General features: G+C 57.9%; 1 protein-coding gene across 11 annotated transcripts in view; it reads left to right on the top strand.

Annotated features, from left to right (window-relative positions):
- The window catches only part of CAMTA1 (calmodulin binding transcription activator 1), an 833,165-nt gene that overhangs the window by 582,387 nt on the left and 227,186 nt on the right, over positions 1–23,592 (top strand). For all 11 annotated transcript variants that reach the window (XM_019660379.1, XM_019660385.1, XM_019660381.1 and 8 more), the window contains exon 6: positions 16,869–16,940. In XM_019660379.1, the coding sequence (XP_019515924.1) occupies positions 16,869–16,940 (72 nt within the window). The remainder of the gene's footprint in view (positions 1–16,868; positions 16,941–23,592) is intronic.

The following is a 23,592-nucleotide window of genomic DNA, read 5'->3' as shown; positions in this document are numbered from 1 at the left end:
AATATTACATTAAATATTCATCATCTCAAAAATTGCTTCCTAACAGATCCTTAGGTAAATATAACAATATTTGATCACAAAGGCTGCGCGGCTTGACAGAGACTCAGAAAGGACGAGAATCTGTCTGGGGCTCAGTTCCCGAGGGCACAGGGAATCCTGCTCACGGAGGCAGCTGGGAGGGCAGCACAGAGCCCTCCACGGTGATGGGGCGACCAAGCCTCCAAGGGGTGGGGTGACATGCGAGGGGCGTCACAGGGCCGATGGAGGTGCCGCTGGGAGCTGAGGCCGCGAGCGTAGGGCTCTCCTCTAGGGGGCGCCTCTGCAGGCTATGAGGCCGGCTCCCCATAGGAGGGGCTACCTTCCTTCCGGCTTGTGTGATCCCAACGCAGGCCACTGTGGGAGGGAAGGGACCTTCTGTCAGACCAGCAGCTGGGCTGCAAACCCCTCAGGTCCCTTCTGGGGGCCGTGGCGGGGGCGGGGGTGTCCTCCAAGGTTCTCACACATCGCGCACATGGCCCCACCACTCCTTGTAAGAACATCTGGCTAACCAAGGAGCAGCATGACCGCTGTCTGTGGGCAGCACCCGTGGTGGGTCCCCATTATCCCAGGTGCAGCGCGAAGGTCTGCAGGGGCCTCTACAGCAGGGCTTCTCAATCGCAGTGCCACTGGTATTTGGGCCGGATCATTCTTTGTGTTGGGGACTGTCCTGTGCACTGCAGGATGTGTACCAGCAGCCCTGGCCCCCACCCACTAGACTCCAGCAGCACCCCACACTGTCGTGCCCACCTAACGTGGCCCCAGACATTGCCCAATGCCCCCCAGGAGGCAAACCCACCCCCAGCTAAGAAAGGCGCTGAGAGTGGACGGCTGGATGCTGGCTGGAGGGAGGGGTGCAGGAGGGAGGGGCAGTCACGCCGCCCGGGATGTGGGGCCAGTCTTCCAATGGGTGTGTGGGTGTGGGGGAGAGCGAGGCTGGGGTGTGGGGGGCACTGAGCAGCCCCCGGGCTGGCTCACAGCTCCTATTGAGTGCCAGTGGCCTCCACCTTCTCCCTGCCTGTCTGGACTCCCACAGCCTCACAGCCAGAGCCCCACTGCCCACCAGCATCGCCAGTGCCCCTCGCTGCACTCGGGCCCCCCCAGCCTCCCCTCAGCCTCTCCCAGCCGTGCCTTCTCTGAGCTCGCCCTCAGCACGCTTCCCAGACGCCTGGGGTAGGGGGATGGGCACCAGACAGAGACCTGGACTCCCCCCCCCGCCAGCACCCACACCAGCACCCACACCAGCACCCACACCAGCACCCACACCAGCTAGAGGTGCGGGCGGGCCCTTCCCTCCCTAGGTCTGACTCCCCGGCTGAAGCGAGCACTCAGCCTGGCCTGGGGGCTGATAAGGGTTCTGGGCGCTTTGCCCCCCTGAATGGTTTGGGGCCAAACCTCCTTGAGAAGCTTTTCAATGGGGAGGGGGGGTCTCTCCAACCTCAATGCAGCATCCAGAGGGCAGGGACCCCATCATCTCCTGCCTCTTGGGGACCAGGCCTGCCCTGATGCCGGTCCCAATGCTGGGGTGGAGGGACTGCCACCTGCGTCCCAGGCCCGTGTTCACAACCCCAGGAGGTAGAAGTGGCTTCTCCCCGTTTCTCAGTGCAAACACCTGTGCCCAGAAACGCTAAGCTGTTTGCCCAAGGTCACGGCTACAGTGAATCCGGGTTCACTCTGACCACAGAGCCTACGCTGGGGAATTCCCTATCCATCTCCTGTGTCACTGAGTCCCCAGCAGGCGAGCAGATCCCCACCGCTTGTCCCTCACCCTGGTTCCAGCCCTGGGTGTTTGCAGAGCCAGAGCCTGCCTCGCCCAGGGCCCCCCCACCTCCCTCCTCTCCTTCCCTGGGCAGATTCTGGGGTGAGGAAGAAAGAGGCCACAGAATTGGTGGGCTCCGCTCACCCGCAGCAGGCATAGGCATGGGGGCGGGCTCCGCGAGCAGAATTCTGATAAAGGACACCTGCCAAGGCTGCCATCTCCACCTCCCTGGCCCAACAGGCAGGAAGGCCTGAAATCCGATCTTCAGTGGATCTGGAATGTTCTTGAGCCTCCTGTCCTGGAGGAAGAACTGTGTGCAGGGACAGAACCTGACCCCCCGGGACATGACCCAGGGAGCGGAGCTTTGTGCGGAAAGTGATGTCATAAGAGATTCCTGTTGGTGGCCGCAGGAGGGAGAGCAGGGCCCCAGGCCTGGGCCCACCTCAGGTGTGAGGGGCCGGCAGGGGAGAGGGAGCCACCGCCGCTGGTGCCTGGTAAGCAGCACAGATGCAGACGGGAGGGGGGGCTGAATTATCCGGGCGCCCCGGGCTGCCCGCCCCGCCGCTTCGTCGCTGCCTGGGAGATTCAGCACCCCATGCAGGTCAGCAGCATATTGGATTCCGACGCGTCATATTTTAATACTGCCGAATAGTTGCAGGCGACAGAAAACCTGTTTCTTTCCCATTTTATACATCCAGGAAATTTGTACGGCATGCAGGCTGCATGTCATCACACACATTAAAATATTGCATTCTCTCTTCCCAGAACTGCAGATCCATCACAAGGCAGGGAAAACACAGACCAGAGAATGAGAGCCCCTCCCATGGGGCCCAGAGAGAGCAGCCAAACGTGGGGTGCCCGCACCTCCCCATTAGGAATGCAGCCCGCTGCCCCGCCCCCGGGAGGCTCATCTGGTGGCTGCAGGACAATCTGTTATTTCCCTGAGGAGGGAGGCCGGCGAAGGCGCCTGCTGGCCTGGGAGACGCGGGCGTAATTACAGAGGCCCAGGCAGACCCACTGCTGGACTAGGCACACGTCACGGAGCCCTGAGACGCCCCTCACGCACGGGGCCTAGGCTCCTGGTCCACAGAGGCCATTCTTCGCGCTTTGCCCGTCAGCGTGGCCAGCTAGCCCTCGTGGTCCCTGGGCATCCCTCCCCGCCCCCGTTCCAGTTGAGCTCCATTTGCCTTAAGTTCTCACCCAGATCGCACCTCTCAGAGCCTACAGGGTGGGTTTGGAAAGCGGATTTCCAGAGCTCCAGATCATGTTCTGAGCAGCTGCAGCTGCCTGGGTGGCCGAGAGCAGCTCAGCCACGGGGCTCTGGCCGGCATGGGACTTCCCTCCCCACTGGCAGCAGCTGGCCACCCCCCGAACCCCCCACCACTGCCCTAGATGGCTTTCCACTCTGCCCTGAGGATGCCGAAGCCAGTAAGCTTGTCCCTGTGGGAAGCTCAGGCTCTGTTTCTCCTGGTGGCTTCTCCTCCTTTGGTCCTTGGCCCAACCAGCTTCTCCAGAATTTCAGGGCCAGGACTGGGGAGATGTGGAGGGAAACGAGGCGAACCTTGGAGGGAGGCCTCCACTCCGTTTTTCCCTCCCCATGCAGGCTCCTGCCCAGGCCTGGGGTGGACGGTTGAGTTCGGGCACAGCCTCTGCCCCATTGCCCCAGCAGGGCTGCACCCCCTACCCCTACCCCATGGCCCACAGGCCCCTTTCCTTGGCAACCCTGGCTTCCTCTGAGCTGAGTCCCAACAGCGTGCCATGACCAAGGGCCTCCCCTGTGCCAGGCCTTGTGTAGACCCCCAGGGTGCTGTCAGCAGGGGGAATGAAAGGTGAAGCCCACGCCCTTGAGGAGTGGACATGTCCAGGAGAGGGGCCTCCAGGACACCGGGCAGCTCCCACCTCGGGGCTGAGATTAGGGCAGCAGGCAACCAGGCCAGGAGGGCAGGCCAGCTCCTCCCCAAGACGTGAGCCCCCAAGGATAGCGTTGGCTTCATCAAATGAATCCCCAGCTCCCCGAATGGCTCAGCACATCATAGGTGCTCAGAAAACATGTCCACCCAGCCGGTGCACTCTCAGGTGGGCCTGTCTCCCGTGTCCCCACGAATCCCTGAGACTGAGGCAGCTTCTCCAGGGACTTGGTGCTGGGGTCCGTCCCTGTCTCGCGTATGAGCCTGGGCCACAGTTTCGTCTTGTTTTTTTTAATTGAGGTGAAGTTGACATAACATAAAATTAACCATTTTAAAATGGAAGATTTAAGGAGGTACCTAGTACGCTCAGAACGCTGTGCAGCCATCACCTCTATTTCCAAAACACTTTCATCCCCCACGGGAGCCCCATCCCATTAAGCCGTCACTCCCCATCCCGCTGTCCCCCGCGCCTGGTAAACCTGCTCTCCGACTCTATTTGCCTGCTCTGGACGTTTCTTATCAAAGGAACTCTACAGTACGTGACCTTTTGAGTCTGGCTTCCGTCACTGAATTTAATGTTTTCGAGGTTCGCCCAGGTTGTCGCGTCTGTGAGCACTTCAGTCCTTTTTATGGCCGAACAATACTCCTTTGTATGTCTGGCCCGTTTTGCGTATCCACCCAGCCGTTGCCGTTCACGTGGGCTGTTCCATCTTTCGTGAGGAGAGCTGCTATGAACATGAGTGCCTCGGCTTGTTGGAACACCTGCTTTTAATTCTTTGGGAATTGCTAAGTCATATGGTAATTCTATGTTTAACTTTTTGAAGGACGGTTTCTTTACAAGGTCCCAAAGAGATTTTCTAATAGCCTTCTAATTGACTGGCACTGCCAGGCTCTGAAGAGACAGAGAGGAACACCATTCAAGGGACTAAAGTGTGTGTGTGTGTGGGGGGGTGGCACTGTGTCGTTGGTAAACAGGGAGAGAGTAGGTGGGAGTCAGGTCACATGGGGGGTTCAGGGAGTTTGTACTTCATCCTGGGGAGCTGGCAATGGATTGTGGACAGGACTGACAGTGGAGAAGGGGTGGGGACAGACGCTTGCTTCCAGACCACTGTCCTCCCTGTGGAGTGGTGAATGGTTCCTCGGCAGGGCTGAGGTGGAGAGGGCTTGGGTGGGGGTCTTGGCAGTGCTGGTGGAGGGAAGGCGCTGACTGGAGGGGCGCTCGCAGGCTTTGGTGGCAGGGTTCTAGGCGTCTTGGGCAGCTGCTGCTTATTTTAAAACAAGCCCTGGCTACTTGCAAAAGCTGGAGACAAAGGATGAGGGTGACCCCCCCCACGCCCCCCCCACACACACACACAGCCTGAGCAGGGGTCTGGGCAGGGCAGCTGTCCTGAGCTGTGGCAGGCAGTTGGGATCACAGGATGGGGCGGGTGACATGGTGTCCCTGTGGAGTATCATCCTCAGACTCCAGGAGAAGGGTGGGACTGGGGCACTGAGGAAGCTGTGTTTATTGGAGACCTCAGTGCCCCAGTCACTGAAAACATATTGTCATTTATCCCACAGGCCTGCAAGTCAGGGAGAGCGTCCACCGCCTTCTCCTCACAAGGTTGCTGAGAGTTAGACACCACGTCCCCCACCCAGAGTCACTAGCACTTTAAGAAGTGCAGGCACATTCCCGGGCATGTCCGGCTCCAACACCTGTACTCTGCCCCTCCACCCGCCCCTCAGAAGGACAAGGATCAGATCAGGATCAGGAAGGGCGGGGAGGGCCCTGTCCCCCACTCCACTCTCCTCCAGAGGTGCCGAGGTCTGGACAGCGGTGCCGAGCAGAAGGCTCCAGCAGGCTGGGCCTGAGGGCACAGGGCTCTCTGGGGACGGTCCCTTTCCCCTTGTTGTTCCCACGAGGGCCAAGGTTCTTCACAGCCCTTTATTCAAAGGAAGGGAGGCCTCTGGTCCCAGGTCACCAGCCTTCCAAGCGCCAGCGCTTTTCTCTGCTCAACCACAGATATCTCCTTGTGTAACGGTTACTATTTAAGCCTCACTTGTACTATTACTGTCATCATTAGTATGGCCATTATTTCCGTCCCACAGATGAGGAAATCAAGGCTTGGGGACTGAGTGAAAGCCAAGGTTCATAGGGCTACTGAATGCCCCAGGGCTGTGGGACTCAGAGAGGAGGTCCGCAGATGTTCTCAGCACATCTGTTTCCAGGGGGAGGGGCGTGGCTGAGCAGACCCTGCTGGGCGGGTCCCATCCTGGCGCCTCTCTGTGGCCAGAGCAGGCGCCTTGGCGTGATTCCGTTTGTATGTTTCTGACACCGGCCAGATTGATCGCCTGATGCCAGGGTGCTCCCTCTACAGGTGGGCTCTGCCTCCATGACCTGTCCCTTTCGTAGGGATGTTTTTGTGAACTTGAGAAAAAAAAATGGGAAAAGGCCAATTCCCTCTGTCCAACCCATTAATTCTGCATGCTCGGGCCCGAATTAACCTTGGCAAGGCTTCGAGAGGAGAGAGTAATTCTAACCTTAAAAATCTGCTGATTAAAGCTGGTTTCAGGAATTCGATTCCAGTTAATGTCTTGGCAGGGAGCCCAGCTGCCCATTAACATAGCCACAGACGTGGGTCCTGGCGTTCCCGCCACCTTCTTAATAAACAAAACCCCATCGCCTGTTTTAAGCAACAATTCCTTTGCTGGACTCCCTCGCTGCACGCAGCTGCGTGTTGACGAGTGCCCTGGGTACCTGGATGGTGTCACAGGGGCCCCGAGGGGCGGTGCTGGGAGCTGGGTTCTAGCAGCCTCTGGAGGGGAGCAGAATTGCAGCCAGAAATGCCGGCACTGCAACCCCCGAGAGCTGAGCAGGGCAGGCGGAGACAGCAGGCTGCTGTCGGGGCAGCGCTTGTCCTCCGTGCTATCAGAATGGCCTCTGGGGCTCGGGGCGCCAACCCCTGGTGGTGTCTGCATCTCCCAAGTCCCTGCTCCTTCTGGGAACGGCACCGGGGCGCAGAGGATGAGGAAGGACACAGACCAGCTGCCCAGAGTGCACGCTGAAAGCCCCCGGCACCAAAGGACGCAGCCCCTGGTCTCCCAGAGGCTCCATGGCCTGTCCCCATCCGTCCTCCTTTTGGCGAAACCGTGCAAAGAAAGCTCTGCTCAGAAGTGCCGGGGTGAGGGGAAGGCCAGACCAGGGGTGACTGTGGGGGTGCTTCTTCCTCCTCAGAGTCCTCAGTGCAGGCTGCCTGGGGGACAGTGGAGGCGGCTCAGCAACTGTTTGAGGGGAGCGGGGAGGAGGCCGTGATCGGTATAAACCACTTTCGAGATCAGTCCCAGCCACGTGGCAGGGCTCCAAGAAATAGGTCTCAGCAAATACACTTTGATGAGAGAAAGGAAATCTCACTTTATTTATTTATTATGTATGCCAGTACTTTTAGGAAGTTTCTGAGGTATAGAGAGCCCGGACGTATTGAACGAGGCTCAAAGAACAAGACATCCACCTATACGGCAGGACCAGTGGTGCTGAGCTGACTGGCACAGCCAGCGAGGAGAGACGGGTGGAGTGGGCACCCCTGGCAGGGCCCCTGAGGGACCAGGTGAGATTCCTGAGACTCCGAGTGACCCCAGTAGCCTGGTTCCCCACAGCAGTTTGGCGTGTGCTGGCCAGGGCAGATGGGGAGGAGTCTACACAGACCCGGCCAAGGGGCCCAAGGGGGGGAAAGCAGGCGGGTGGGGGCGCCCAGCCACCTGGACTGGACACCCCCTCCTCAGCTCCCCCCAAGGCTCCCCCCCTTGGTCACAAGGGCCGCGGCCAGTGGAGAGACCGCAGCCCAAACCCACGGCCCCTCCCTCCCGCCCTGGTCTCGGGGGCTTGCGACTCAGGGCTCCGCCAGCTCCCTCTCTAAACCAGAATTTACCTCATTATCAAGTTTTGGTTTCCATTCCATTTTATGCCCACTAAGTTGTTAATCCTGGATCCCCCAAAACAACAAGGCCAAAGCTCCTGGCAGTTTATTTACATCCTCAGCCATGGTTTTTATGCCTTATCTAAAGATTCATCTGCGCTCAATTGTCCTCACTCGCCCCGCTTAGACCGCAGCCGCGTTGCTTAGGCGAGCTTCCCCCGCAGGCTCTGCCCCTCGCGTAAGAAGGCGGCCAGGTGAGCAGAGGCAGCGGGGCACGGGGGGCTTGATGCTGTGCAGTGGCCCCGGGGCAGGACTGCCACCTCCCTGGTCCCTGGAAAGGGCGGGGTCTTCTCAGCGCTCACTCCGTCCCCTTGCCTCTGCTCCTCGCTTCCTCTCTGGGTCCCTTTTCAGCCCATACTGTGAAGATGGTCTAGAACCTTCTGTGGAGATGCTGGGGGACCCTCCAGGGTGAGAACTGAGAGTCTGTGTCCCTGGTCACCCCACTCCTCATCCGGACCCAGAAGGGGGGAGAGAGGGGCAGTGCCACCTCCTTCCTTCCCTCAGGCTAGAGCCCACCTGTCCTCCTGCCCAGCAGAGCCCTCGCCTGCAGGGTCTCCTTGGCACTGGCTGCTTGCCCAAAGAGCCGACCCCCTGCCCTGTAGGCTCGCCCTGAGATCCTGCCCACAGGTGTGGTGGGGTGGGGGCCCGCTGGCACTTCCTGCAGGGCCATGGGGGGGCGTGCATATGTGTCACAGGCTGCCACGTGCTGCCCCATTCTCTGGCCCTCGCCCTGGCACACTGCCCGCCTGGGAGGGGTGGAGAGTTGCCAACCTTATGAAGTTTGCTGTCCCCCCATCGGTTTCTCTCTGCCTCTCAATTCCTCCAGCTCTGAGGACCCAACCTCCATAGCCTGGCTGGTCCCAGGGTCCCTCCAGTGTGTGCACCAGCTGCCCTGCCCCATGAAGTGGGGGTGAACTCCTGCAGTTCAGACCCCAGCCCTAACACGAGTGGTCTTGAGCAGGTCTTGACCTCTCTGAGTCCCAGCCCCCACATCTGCAGGGAGGGGCTCATGCCACCGTTCTTCCAGGATGGCCAAGTGGCCCCTGGCCCCGCCTCCCTTCCCCATCCCCCAGGGTCACCTAGCACCGAGCACAGGGACCCTTTAATACTTGGCCAAAAGACCCACTTGAGGTCAGGGAAGCACAGGCCACCAGGATGCCAGGCCAAGGGGTAGCCGATCTCGGGAGGAGGAGAAATGCCCCAGGCCCTGGAGAATGAACCTTTGGGAGGCTGCCACCCCTGCCATGGGGGCCTTCCAGGAAAGTGCGGAGCTCAGGGCCTGTTTCCAGGGAAAGGTCTGGTCCCACAGGCAGCCTGACCCGGACCAGGTCTGGCATCTGCCTGTGTGACCCACGGGCATCGGGTTGGGGGGCCCTGGCCAGCCCCCTTGCTGTCTGGCCACGGTCCCCTGACAGCAGGGCTGTGGCTGCCCTGAGAGACGCCATCGCAGATTGTCTTAGGAGAGAGGCGGCTGGGGGGCCGGTCAGCGATGATCTAATATTCCCGATCTCTCCTGTCACCCAACCCCGGAGGCCGAATCAGACTACAATCCATTTAGTTCAAACTAATTTTAAAGCAATTCACTATTTAACAAGTTCTGAGGCCCAGTGCTTTTGCAGGCGGCCTGTGAATTGAATCATTTGGTCTAATCTTAGATTAATATGAACCAGGTCCTTCAGTGAAGACAGCCCTGGGAGCAACCCTAGACTCCATCTCTTTGTCTTGATGGAGGCAAGCCCTGCAGAAGGCCTGACCTCAGCCACGCGTGGACGCGAGTGAGGTTGCCAGGGGGTGGCGTGCGGGGACGGAGCCAGGGCTCTGGGCCAGACAAGGGTGGGACTCTTAGGGCCGGCCGAGTGGCTCAGTTGGTTAAGAGCTCGCTCAAGAGTTTGAGCTCTGAGCAACAGCGGTTCGAGTCCCGGTCCAAGCTGAGCAGCCGCTGAGCTGCCAACAGGTGGCAGGATGGCTCAGCTACAAAAAATTAAAAAAGAAAAAAGAAAAAAAAAAGGGACTCTTGTGTCCTCAGGGCTCCACCGCACCCGCTCCTGGGGCCCCCTGCACTTAGCACCAGGGCTGTTTTGATCTAGTTCTATTTGTTTGCCCGTCTCTGCCTCCCACTGGGGAGACTGGGGGACTGGGAGACAGGGCTTCAGGCTGGCACAGAGCAGACAGCAGGAAGCTTGTCTGCGTGAAATCTACTTCCCACCTTCCTCCTTCATTGAGCCCGCCCAGCCCAGCCCAGCTCAGGGTGGCCCTTTGTGGAGGGCGTGGCTGTCACTCCCTTTGGCTGGCGTTGCCTCTCACCAGCCCCTGCCAGGAATACGGTGAATAAATGGACGCTGCCCCTTGCTCGCTTCAGAGCAGGATTAAACCATTATCTTTTTGGTGGATTTTTCTTTCCCTTCTATTATCTCGTTTTCTGCTGTCATCTTTATACCAGGACACATTTTTTAAAACTATTCATCTTTGTCATGTGCACATCAGATTCAAGTGTTTGAGATAAACTGGGCACCTCAAACCCTATTTTCACACTGACTGCCTTGGCACAAATGGTCTCCTCCCCAGTGGGAGAGAGGCGAGGCCCGAGCAGGCCCCTGGGGGACTGTGGGGGCCACCACCACAAGCCTCATGCAGCTCTCAGCCTCTAGCCGGGGCTGGTACGAGACTGTTCGCAGAGGCGGTAGCTGTGGGACCCTCATAAACAGGACCATGAATGGAGATTTGCTGTGAACACCCTAGTCTGAGGACACAGCAGGCAGCATCCTTGTGTTAGAGGCGGATTTGTGGGGAGAAGAGGGAGCTGGGAGCAAGCTTTCACATCACAGGCATGGGGGCGCCCGGGGGGGGCTGGGGAGACACTCACTGGCTGATTCAAGGTGGCCCAGGTAGAATGACAGGCACCAACCCCAAGTGGAGCCACCTCCCGAAGGTCCCAACCTCCACAAGCCATCTCCCCCCAGCCCTGGCTTCCCCAAATCTCAGCCCCTGGGGACTCAGGCTCCGAGGGGCTCAGCCAGACATCTCTGAACTGGACGCCCCTCTTGTTCTCCAGCCTCGGCATCCAGGAGAACTTGCTGTGTGAGGGAACGTTCCCGCCATCCCACGGGGTAGCCACTGACTACGTGTGGCTGCTGAGCGCTGGAAACAAGGCTAGTGTGACCGGGAATTCACCCACTTAATCGGAATTGGAATTCGAGCAGCCACACGCGGCTCGTGGCGCCATGTTGGATGTTGCCTCTCTAGAGAGGCCTGTCAAGCGACACGGGGGACATTCGTTCCCGAAATCCATGGAGGAAGACGCTGGGCTCGCTTTCCCAGATACTGAAGTCAACGGCCAGCCTTCGCTTTGGGGGTTCCCTGCTTCCTGTGGGAGGTGGCCCCAGAAAACAGAATGAAAAGGTCTTCCCAGAAATTTCACTGGAAGTCAAGGCCATAGAGGGAAAGGGGGCAGAGCACCCACGCGTCCCCGGGACTGCGCGGGCTGCTTCCAGCCGCATGGACCTTGTCGCGCTGACTTCTGCTAGTTAGCAGAATGGAGGCTTCCACAGGCCGAGGAAGCCATGTTTTCATTGAGTGGTTGCTGCGTGCCAGGAAGCCCTGCGGGCCAAGCACGGCGCCTGTGCCCAAGGGCTGGCTGATCTCACGCAAGGCATTTAGGGTGATGGGCTTCACGCTCGGAAAGCAAACATCCACCACCAAGTGCGAGCCGAAAGACCACCAGGCCCTCTGAAAGCTGCCCGTAGCCGGCAGTGGGGAGATGAGGCCGTTCCATCAGGCGTGTTTGTCCCACATGCAGCCTCTTATTTTCCATGTGCTCGGCCTTCCCGGCTCCGTCCTTGCCCTGCATAGACATTTACACCATGTGGAAATTGCGCAAGGTTTATTGCGCGCCCACTACGTGGAAATGGCTGTCGGGAGTTTTACAAAGGACCAATAATTCTCGTTCTTTCCGATCCGATGGTCAGGGGTTGGCAAACTCTGGCCCGTGGGCCAGATCTGGTTCCCCTCCGACTTTTGTACCGCCTGTGAGCCAAGAATGCTTTCTATATGTCTTTAATGATTGGAGGGAAAACCAAAAGGATGACATTATGCCATATTCAAGTTACAAGGCCCATGAAGGAAGGTTTGTTGGGACACAGCCACATCCGTTTGCTCCGGTCCTCTAAGGCTGCTTTAGCCCCACAAAGGCAGAGCTGAGCAGACAACAGAGACCATCTGACTCCCAGGACGAAAATACCTATTCTCTGGCCTTTTCCAGAAAGTCAGCCAACCCCTGTGACAGGCGAGGCAGGACCACAGACGTGGAAAGTTAAATGACAGTGATGGTGTATATAAACCCGAGGCGGAGCCCACGTCCCCATGGCCGCCTCCTCACCCCAACGGGTCATTTCGAGGGACTCCTTCCACTGGCTGGTCAGGAGAGGCTTCCTGGAGGAGGGAGAGCCTGAGACGCACTCAGGCTGGGTGGGGTTTGTGCGGCAGTGGGACCGTACATGAAAAAGCGTGGACGTGGGAAGCACAGGGTCTGCCTGGGGACAGTGTGGCAGTCATTTTCTGGAGCCAAAGCCAAGAGTGGAGAGGGCAGAACAAAGGCTGAGCTTTTACCTGAGAGAGAGGGGGCGGGAGGGAGGGAGAGAGAGACGGAGAATCAGCCATGTCACATGAAGCCACAGAGGACTGGGAGCACCAGTTGAGCCCCAGTACCCCGACCAACAAAGCTTCACTCGCCATACCAAGGGATGCCTTTCCTTGGCCATCGGCTGCCGAGCCTTGATAGCATATGGAGGACCCCCGGCAGCTGCGTCTGTTGGGGAGAAATCCATTTGAGGAGATTTGTGGCTGATGCTCCCTTCAGAAACGTCCCTTGCTTTGTGGGAAGTGTTTATTTTGAACTGAAGGGAGCTCTTGCTTGCCATTGGTTTCCCCTATAATTCTATCTTTCCTTTTTATTTAAGAAGGAAAAAAAAGCCCTATAGTGTCATAAAAGCAATTTTGAGTATTTTAAGAAGAATTTCTTCCTTGCTTAACTGTCATATGAAAGGGAAGCTGTAGGGCCTTAATTCCCTAAATGCAACGAGTTTGAACGTTGCTTTCATCTGCAGGGTGACGCTCTCCTGAGTCTCCTACAGATAGCTGGCTGCTTTCTCTCTTTCTCCCTTTGTGTACACACATCAACAGGGAGCTCACGGCACGGTTTCCAGTATGCACCCCCACACACGTGTGCATCACACCTCACACTCACATGCACACGTGTGCACACACACGCACACAGCTGTTTTTGCAGCCCCAGGATGTGACTCTCCCTTCAACCACATCATGGCCCCCAAGTGAAAAGCTCAACCAGGGAGCCCCTAGGGGACCCCCAGAGCCTGATCAAAAAGCACCAGGAGTTTGTACAACACAGATTGCTACAGCCAAACTTGATTGCTTTTTTGATTAGTGGGTAAAGGAATGGATTTGATACGCCGCCTTGTGAAATAGTGTGCCATTAACTCCCAGTTGGCTTAGTGGCGACATTGTCATACAGGCTGGGAACTGACGGAAAGGCTGCAAAGTGATGATGATGGTGACAAAGGGAACTGGTGAGGGAGCCTGAGATCCAGGCAGGCGATGGCCGTGGTTTGGGGTTGCGTGGTGAATGGAAGGGGAGAGGGCCCGGGGCAGGCCGGCCATGCCCTCTTGGCACTGGCACCCCCTGCTCTGTCCGCCTGAAAGGCTTGGCTCTGCAGTGAAGAAACCCGTGGACACCCACTCCCCAGCCTCCCCACTGGCTTCCAATGCCATCTCTATGCCAGGGATGCCCAGATATTTCCAGCCCAGACCGAGCCCCAGATCTCTGCCACTTACTTCATTCTGTGTCTCCATGTGGATGCCTTACTAGCTCCTTAAAGTCACCAAGCAGAAGTCTGAAACCAGTCCCTCCCACCAGCCTGCTGCACCCCCAGCATTCCGTGTCCCTGTGAGCGGGACCACCATGCACCCGTCCACCTGGTCAGGAAGCCGGGGTCATCCTCACACCCAGCCAATGTGGCCATTTCCCTGAGCTGTCGTCGCCCGGCCCCAGCATGTCTCCCGGACTCACAGGACTGGCCCAGTGCCCCCAGCGTCCCTGGGCTCTGTTCCCTGGCCACACTGCTGCCACAGTGAGCTTCTGAAATGCTGATCTGATCATGATGTTCTTTTGGTCCCCACAGCCCCAGGGTGCAGCCGAACTCCCTGCTGTGGCCCCCATGCTGGCTTCATCTCTCCCGCCTGGCCCCTCGCCGCCCCTGCCAAGCGCTTTACACTGTAGTGTATCCCATTTTCCGTCCGTGGTTGGTTCCTCTGGCTCAGTGGGCTCGACTGCTGTCCCCCACCTGCTTTTCCTGCCCCTGGAAGGATTCCTTGCCCACTCGCCCCTTGGCCAACCCTGCTCATCTTAAAGCCCCCCGACTCCTTCACCCCGTCTTGCCTGCTCTGGGACTGTCCTGGACGTCAGCTCTCAATCCTCACAGCAACCCAGGGGACAGGAGGGGGCGGATGCCCATTTTACAGCTTGGCAGGACCAGGACCCTCCTGGCTGGGGGCAGCAGGTCCCCCACCCCAAGCAGGGTCTCTCTCTCTGGAAGCCTGCAGCTCACCAAGGCCACTTCCCCACAAGGACGCTAACCTGTGACTCAACCCTTTAGGCACTAAATGTAGAGCCGTTTTTTAGGATGGTTTTGCAGCATGTCTTACCAAGTCCTGAGACTTCAGAGGGGCACCAGCAAAAATTACACATTTCCTGCTTCGGGGTCCTTTCCTCCAACAGGCTGTAGGGACCCGTGTCCTGGGGGTGCTACCGTGGGAGAGCGTGGGCCATTGTCATTCAGAGGGTCTGAGGCTCCCTCCTTGCAGGAGCTCCCAGTCCAGGGAACATGGATGGGCAGATGGGCCACGGGGGTGCCCCAGGGTGCCCCGGGGTGGTGAACGAGGGCACACGGGAGGGGCCCAATGCCCTTGGGCTTCTCGAGTTCTTGGGGCGCTCTGGGGGCACTTTCCCTTTCTGCCTTGGTGCCTGTAACACGGCTCACTCCCGTCAGGGGTCTGTCGCCCCTCTCCTGCCTTCCTAAGATTGTGCTTCTCTTCTGTGCAGACCCGGGACATGGGATCCCCAGGTGGTTAGAGTACGATCTAAAAATAGAGGAACGCGGCTCTGAGTGAGGCCCCGAGGGTTCCTCTGATTAACATGCATGAGCCCTGATGTAGAAACAGCGATTTTTCTTTTTAACATCATTCTGCTTATTGGATGGTTCTGGGCATTTCTGGGGAGGGGAGGGCGCCAGAGAGAGGGGGGCAGGGGTGGCTCGGGGAGAGCAGGCGTGCTTTCTTCTTGTGCACGCTCACAGAGGGACACACAGGCATTTGTTAAATTCTGGTGGATTCCCTCGGATTCCTTAATAGGAAGTTCAAGGATCTGCCGCCCAACCCTGATGCCAGGTAGTGAAGTGAGGGGGGAAACAGTGTTGCAAATCAACCATGTCCTGTTCAAGCTCAACAAGCAGCAGTGGGAAGAGAGGCAGGTGAAGATGGGAAGTCGGCTCAATCTCTCAAGAGGAATGAACAGTGGGAAAGAACAGGTGTGGAGCCTTTTATTTCAAAGGGACGGGAGGGACTTCTCACAACAATTTATGTCTCCTCCATTTGGCGCATTGTGTGAGTAAAAGTCATGACACTGCCCATGAGAACATGCAAATTCCAAAGGAAAAGAGCTGATTAAAGTTGCAGGTGGGTTGCTCATTCGTTGCAACCACAAGCTTACAGAAAATAGCCAAGTGCGAATCGACTCTGGCAGGAAGGAGTGAGTTATCAAAAATTTAAAAAGCAAAAGAAAAGTGTATTGAAAAGTCAGGAAAGAATATTGCTTTCTTAATACTAAATACATTCCGTGGGCAAGAATTGCAAGGGAATCGTTTAAATTAATTTCCGCTTTGTTTGTTTGGTTTGTACTGGGCTTAAGTCCCAGTTGACAGCAATCTGTAAAAGTTCTAACACATTGGAAATCTGATTTTCTTGCAGCCAGAATCCCAGAATCCAAAATGATTTCTCTTTCAACTCTGCTAATCAGACAGGCAGGGCTCAAATGGACTCCTAGTCGAAACAATTCACACTTGGTCTTTTTGGGGGTGATGAAAGCTTTAAATGCAGAGCTGCTGGCCATTTCTCTGAGGACTTGGTCCTGCCTTCTCTTTCCGTGCCACCCCTTCTGGGATCTGTGCTTTGGGAAGGAGCTGGAAGGAGACCAGTCCGGTTTAAAATCGGAGGCTAACATGAAAAGGCCGAACCCCCTCTCACTCGGATGCTCAGAGCTGGATGGGGAGAGGGACCTGATTGGCTTGTCCTTCTCACTCGCCCCCTTTCCCCACCTCTGTCAACAAGCCAGCGGCCCCACAGTGTGCAGGGCTGTGTGCACAGGCAACACCCCAGAAGCACAGCAGGGCCCAGACTGCCCCGCCCAGCAGTGAGCCCCACCCACCTGGGTCTGTGCCCCTCCTCAGCTTTTGCTGAACCTGAATTCCCGCCCACCTATTCCTGGTATCCAACCCGGCTCCGGCTGTTTTCCAAAACCAAATCCATCTGCAAAAGATGCACATTTATACTTAGAACAAACAAATAAATGAATAAGTAAACTGTAAATAAAAGCCAGAAAGTGGGGATGTGCGCAGGCACCTCTTGGGCTTTGGAGGTCTGTTCTAGAAGAGCTGCCCCACCCCATCCCCCACCCACCATCTGGGGAGCCCCCACCCAGCATGCCCTGCATGCCGCTCCTGGGCCAGGAAAGGCCTAGGGTGTGTGTGTATTGGAATCAATTCTGTAACCTTCAGTTCCAGTACACCAAGGAGTCTTAACTGAGGCTCTATGAATGAGCTTTGTAGAGGGTAACTCCAAGCCCCTAAAATTATAGGCCAAAGTGTGCGCTCCCCTGGTCCCTGGCTTTTCTGGGTTCTTACATGCCTGCGTGACCCCCAAAAGGGTAAGCACCCCCAGCTGTCCGTCCACGTTTGCCCGCTGGCGTTTCCCAGCTGTGCTTCTTAGATACCGTCCCAGACCTTGTTCTTGGAGTCCCACTCAGAGGTGCCTGCCCCTGGGTCACCCCCGGGTGCTAATGGTGTCTCTTGCTCCTTGTCTGTTGCGCCGTCTTCCTCCCTTCCTTCCCTCTTTCCAACTGAATTCTCGTTTTTCCTCTCTCCCTAGTGCTTGTACGGCTGCTATGTCCATTCCTCCATCATCCCCACCTTCCACCGGAGGTGCTACTGGCTCCTTCAGGTAGGTGGCTGGCACTGGATTCTTCTTTCGTCTCCGGTGCTGGGGAAGGGTCTGCGGAGGGAGATGAGTGGGGTGGGGCCCGCGTGGCGCCCGGGCTGAGGTGCCCTGGCCAGCTTTCCTAGGGACGTCGGCGTGTGGCACCGAGGCCAGCTGCGCAGCTGGCCTGGCACATTGTCAGGTGCCAGGAAGGGGAGAAAGCCTGGTGTGTGTGGGGTTCTCACCCGCCCCGTGAGAACACACCGCACCCGGTGCTTCCAGGGTGCCTCAGTTTCCTCTGGGTGAGGACAGAAAGAAGGCTGAGTGAGCCATCCTGCCCCTGACTGTGAAGTGCCTGTCAGCTGAAAGCTGCACATTCGTGTTCTCTGTGGGCTAGCCGTTGGCACGTGTGGCAAGTCAGCGTCTGGAGGCGTGCCAGGGGTAGGGGGATTGATTAGGACGGTGGTGGGAGGGGCGCTCCGGGCTCCGCGGAAAGGAGCTCTGTGATCGACTGGTGATGTCTGCCGGGTGTCGCAGTTGTACAGGAGTATTGACAGCTGGGGGAGGCCTGGCTCCCAGATCTCTGTCCATGGTGCTGGCGCACAGTCGCTGAGTCGGGCCTGGGACAGCGCCCAGGTCGATTAGGGGTCACTGGGGGTCATCTTGCCTGGTAGGACGCTCTGCTGTGTGGGTGGGAAGGTCGGAGGAGTGTATCCAGTCAGGTGGATCTAGGTCCTTCCCAACGCTCCTCCTCTGACTTGCAGCTGTTCTCCAGAAGCCAGTGGGCCCGGCACCATCACCCCAAGTTCTTCCTGTTGCCTCTGCCCAAGAATTGCTGCCTCTGGTCTTTCCCACTGTGGGTCCCCCGCCTGTATCCACTGTTGTTCAAGTTCACCAACCCCTGGGCCCCAGTGGTTTGGGGACTTCTGTGACCTGGGGGTGTGGTTGGGAGGAGCTTGGCAGATGGGAAGGCAAGCGCCCGTCCCCACTGCCATGGCATGTGTTCAGAGAGAAGTCAGCCGCATATGCCATGGAGAGCAGAGAGTCCCCTGGTCCCAGAGAAGGTGTCCTGGCAGGTGTCTGGGGGCCCAGCGCCGTCTGGGTGTGGATGTCAGGGCTCTGCCCAGCCCCCCGCCTCCAAGCCCTTTCTGTTCTCCCTCGGTTCCCAGAGATAATTGTCTGTGGTTCAGCAAGTTCATTAGCGGATGACGTTTGAGATTGTCCGATGTGCTGATTTGCAAAGACGCTGCTTCCTGACACCTTGTCCTGTTGTCAGTTGCCTGGGTCCTGCCTCCCTTGGAGGTCAGCGTGGTAGCACCTGGTTTTCTAATTGCTCGGCCCTGCGTCCTTGTGAAAGGGACCTTCAGGTGATCGTGGGAGGACACTTCCCCTGTCTGGTTAATAAGAATGCACCCAAGGCATGTGTCTTACCTGGCTGCAGGAGGGGAGCAGGGGTCTGGTAGAGTTAGAGCCTGGCCTGTGTCCAAGGCTCACTCTGGCCGCATCCCTCAAGCAGCCTGGGGCCCTCGTGACCTCCTTCCTGGGCCTCCCAACCCCGGGTCCCATGTTGGCTTTTTTTCCTTTTCGGTTTTCATGCCCCCATCAGAACACCTCACCGGCATGTTGCCCCCTCTCCCCGGCCAGGCGCGGCCTTCCTGTTGGAGCAGCACCCCAGAAGCCAGGTTCCCGCCAGCTGTCCTCCCCGGCAGCCCCAGCTGTCTGCTCTTCAAGGGTGCTCCCTTCTCCAGGCCCGCTCTCCCGCACCCACGCCTCCGCCTGCCTCCTCTCATTCCATCACACTCTTGTGGCTTTTTAATTTCACTAAATTTACTTTCCTGGAATCAGACACCATTGGGCAGCCGTGGGGCCTGAGCTTATTACTTTCCAAACTGATCCCATTCACTTGGGACCCTCGAGCCGGGTCCTGCTTAGATTCGGCTGCCCCTGCCCTGTTGCTGAGACCTGGCGAGAAGTAGGAGGGGCCCCACACCTCTGTCCCAGTGCCTCCCCCCACCCCCACCTGGTGCCTCAATCCTGGCCACTGTATGCTGGAGACATACTGGGGTGAGTCCCGTGTATCTGGGTTTGTTACCTTCTAGCTGTCGGGGGAGCCGGAGTCTCCCCAAAGGCCAGGATCACAGGATCCGGTTTCTTCAGAGCTGATCTGGGCCTCCCTATCCCCAGGAGAGTGGTCACTCCACCCCCTCTGTGCTGTGTCCTCGAGTGTCACTCTTGTTTCTGTGAACGGGTGACAAGGAGGGAATGCACACAGGTGTGGGGGGCCCTCTCCCCGCTCGGCCTGGGCAGTAGGAGTTAAAGAGGAAGACCAAAGCAATTAGCATGGCTCATGTCCCACACGGAGCTGAGAGCGCATGTGCCAGCCGGCCGCTCGGGGCAATTTGTTCTGGTGCTAATTACAACACCAGGATAATGACGACGTGGCCGGGTTTCATTTCTCTGATATTAAATAGGAAAGGAGACACGAGACACTGGCCCAGATGGAAATTAGCCCAAGTTTGTCGCTGACACTAATTACCGAGAGGAAGGATCGGGTGGGAGTGAAGGTGTCAAGACAGTGACAGCGGTAAGAGCAGAGAAAGGAGGCAGCTCAGGTGCCAGCTCAGCATCACAGAAGCCAGCCTGGTGCCCTGAACAGGGCAGGCAGCTGGGAAAAGGGGCAGTGGCCATGGCCCAGGGGAGCGGGCTGGCTGGGACAGGGAGAGCCTTCCAGAAAGGAAGGGGGCTTGGAGGAAGGAAAGAAGGGCTTCTGGATAAAGGGGGGTTTCTTCAAGGAGCAGCCCCACCCCACGTCCGTGGCCGTCCCAGCTCAGTGGCCGTCGCCTGCCAGTCAGCGTCCCGCCTCTGAGGTCCTCAAACCGATAGTGTTTCTCCTAAGGCCGCTCAGCGCAGCAGGGAACGCAGGCCTGGGTCTCATCTCCAGTCAGACTGTCAGCTCGCTGAGGGAGGGGCCTGTGTCCCTGTGCCTCCCAGTGCCCAGCCCAGAGCCTCGGCCAGAGAGGGAGGGGCCGTGGTTGTGCTGCAGAAGCCTGGTGCCCCAGGACGGGATGAGCCAGCATGGCAGACCCGGGGCACGGAGCTCGGCGCCTGCGAGGAGCAGAGGTCAGGGAGGAGGAGGCAGGAGCTGAGGCGGCACTTAGTTTCCAAGTGACCTTGCTTTCAGGGGAGAGTGCGCGTGCGCTCTCTCTCTCTTTCTCTTCACTGTTAATAAATATTTTATTAGGACGTGAGCAGGGATAAGTGAGGAACCAGAGCCTCCACTACAGTGGACAGACTTGAGCCCATAGCTGCAGAAGGTCATGGCTGTGACTGGTGGGCACCACACGAGGCCACCTTCCCTGTGCGGCATCTCCACACCCCCCAGGCAGCTCTGAGCCCAGATGAGCTCAGGCCACTTCCAGCTGGGCCGGGGCCTCTGGCGGACTTGCTCTGTGACCTTGAGAAGCCCTGTGCCCTGTCAAGTCATCAGCATGTGTTGCAGCTGGCGGGGCCCTCAGGCTCCGTCGGGTTCCACGGCTGCGTTGCCGAGATAAATGCTGAGGCCCAGAGAAGGCAGGTTGAGACCCAGGGTCACCCAGCTGGTCAGCAGTGGAGCTGGGCTGGGATCAGGCCTCCCCACTCCTTGGTTGTCACTGCAGACTTCTGGTCCCCAAGTCTTGCTGGGGGGCCAGAGGAGGTGTGGCCCTTCTAGCCGGCTGGGCTGCTCCGAGGCTGAACCAGACAGTAAGTGCTGTAAACTCCATCCCTGCCCCTGCGGCCTGGCCTGTTTGGGATTTTCTAGTGCTTTGTCTCAGGGCTTCCCTGCCTCCTCCTGCGTCCCTTTCTTGGGTCCCCACATTTCATCCTGTTGTGCAATCTCCCCTGCCCCCTCCCCCAAGAAGCGCAGGCCCCCTGCAGCCAGACCTCCCAGCAGACTCTGCGGTTCATCTGGAAGCTGTTCCTGCCTCTGAGCTCTCCTTTTTGCCCTTGTCCTCTAAAATGCTTCATGGATGATTTCTGTGCTGGAGCGAAGCGGGGGGTGTCCCTGTGTAGCTGCCCCCCCCCCGCCCAGTCAGGGGCTGTTTGAATGCGGAGACCAGCTCACTCGGGTGGAGGCAGCAGGGTGGGGGGCATGTTTCATGAAGGCTGCCCTTCGGGGCACCAACCTGGAGCACCCACTGGCCCTCTGTGTGGGATGGTATTTGTTTTGACTCCTTAAAATAGTGGGGTTGGTGGCGCCCAGGGAAGCACCTATTGGCTGCTTCACTCTGGGCATCTATCTGATTTCTCTGAGCCTCAGTTTTCTCATCAGTAAAATGGGGACAATAATAGTGTCGACTGCACGAGGCAGTTGTGAGAATTATTATAAATGAAACGGAGTGCTTATAGAGTGTCACCCGGCTCCCACACATGGCCAGCACCCAACAGATGACAGCTCGACACCATCAGTGCCAGGTAAATTTTAAGCTGGCATTGTGACGTCCCAAAGAAAGCTTTTGTGATCCCCCCTCCCCACATCACATCTCCTTTCATCTCTCACAGTGAGGCTGAAATGGGCTGGAGCCAGCCCCCCACCCCCCAAAGTGTGAGCTGGTCAGGACAAGCTGGCCAAGGTGTCGCCTCCCTTCCTGCCCCCTCCTCTGCAGCTGGACACAGAGGGAGACGTGTTTGAGGAGAAGTGGTGGCATTGTCATCGTTACAAATGTCCCTCATCCCCCTCCCCCACCCCGAAGACTTCAAATTGTCTAGGGAATGATCATCTCTTTTGCAAACTGAGTGTCTCCCCCACCATCCACCTCGCTCTTTCTGTAAAGGCGACCTCACCTAAGACCGTGCCCCGCAGCCCTCAGGGGTGCCCTGCAGGTGAGTCAGCTCACAGAAGGGGCCAGAATCCTGAGCAGGGTGCCCAGAAGTGCACGTCCTCAGTCACCCCTCAGTCTCAGGCCCGTCCTAATGGTGGGGACAGCTCCACTCAGCATGAGCTAGACCCCACCAGCATGCCACCCCGAGATGCAGGGGACAGCCCAGCAGAGGAGAAGCCTTCCCCTCCCCCTTCCTTCCTCCCTTCCTCCCTTCNCCCCCCCGCCCAGTCAGGGGCTGTTTGAATGCGGAGACCAGCTCACTCGGGTGGAGGCAGCAGGGTGGGGGGCATGTTTCATGAAGGCTGCCCTTCGGGGCACCAACCTGGAGCACCCACTGGCCCTCTGTGTGGGATGGTATTTGTTTTGACTCCTTAAAATAGTGGGGTTGGTGGCGCCCAGGGAAGCACCTATTGGCTGCTTCACTCTGGGCATCTATCTGATTTCTCTGAGCCTCAGTTTTCTCATCAGTAAAATGGGGACAATAATAGTGTCGACTGCACGAGGCAGTTGTGAGAATTATTATAAATGAAACGGAGTGCTTATAGAGTGTCACCCGGCTCCCACACATGGCCAGCACCCAACAGATGACAGCTCGACACCATCAGTGCCAGGTAAATTTTAAGCTGGCATTGTGACGTCCCAAAGAAAGCTTTTGTGATCCCCCCTCCCCACATCACATCTCCTTTCATCTCTCACAGTGAGGCTGAGATGGGCTGGAGCCAGCCCCCCACCCCCCAAAGTGTGAGCTGGTCAGGACAAGCTGGCCAAGGTGTTGCCTCCCTTCCAGCCCCCTCCTCTGCAGCTGGACACAGAGGGAGACGTGTTTGAGGAGAAGTGGTGGCATTGTCATCGTTACAAATGTCCCTCATCCCCCTCCCCCACCCCGAAGACTTCAAATTGTCTAGGGAATGATCATCTCTTTTGCAAACTGAGTGTCTCCCCCACCATCCACCTCGCTCTTTCTGTAAAGGCGACCTCACCTAAGACCGTGCCCCGCAGCCCTCAGGGGTGCCCTGCAGGTGAGTCAGCTCACAGAAGGGGCCAGAATCCTGAGCAGGGTGCCCAGAAGTGCACGTCCTCAGTCACCCCTCAGTCTCAGGCCCGTCCTAATGGTGGGGACAGCTCCACTCAGCATGAGCTAGACCCCACCAGCATGCCACCCCGAGATGCAGGGGACAGCCCAGCAGAGGAGAAGCCTTCCCCTCCCCCTTCCTTCCTCCCTTCCTCCCTTCCTCCCTTCTTTCTTTCCTCTTTTCCTGTCTCTTTCTGTCATCGTTTTTTTAAGGGAGAATATTATAGCTTCATAAAAAACACTTGAGGCTTCTTGCCCAGTAACCGTTTTTGTGTTTCATCGGGTGACACAAAAGTGGCTGGAAAACAAAGTGCCGAGGAGCCTGCTCTGCACGGGGGTCCTTGAACGGCGTCGCCTGCTTACTGAGACCCCGAGATGCTGCCGGGCTTGCCGCCAAGCGAGGCTTTGATGGGGCTTAGAGCAATGGGGCGTTGTCGTCAGGCTGCCTCTGTCCCAAAGGGGACGCTTCAACCCATGTGTTTCAAGGAAGGGAAGTGAGTAGGTGTCAGAGGAGTCCCTGGTCTGGGTCAGCGGGAGGGGAAGGTGCCTCAGGCCAGCCAGACGCTCTGCACCCACACACATGGTGCCATGAAAGCTGGGGGCTCAGCCCAGCCCTGGTGTCGCATCCTCATCCACAAAGCCTGGAGGACGTGCAGATGCCCCGCGTGGGCTGGGCCAAGGCAAGCAGTCTTCCTGACTGTGCATGTGGCTCAGGGTGACCACAGCCCTGGCACTGGGCTGCCCT

Source organism: Hipposideros armiger, unplaced genomic scaffold (assembly GCF_001890085.2).
Source record: "Hipposideros armiger isolate ML-2016 unplaced genomic scaffold, ASM189008v1 scaffold_316, whole genome shotgun sequence".
Taxonomy (NCBI): domain Eukaryota; kingdom Metazoa; phylum Chordata; class Mammalia; order Chiroptera; family Hipposideridae; genus Hipposideros; species Hipposideros armiger.
This window is presented reverse-complemented; position numbering and strand designations above follow the sequence as displayed.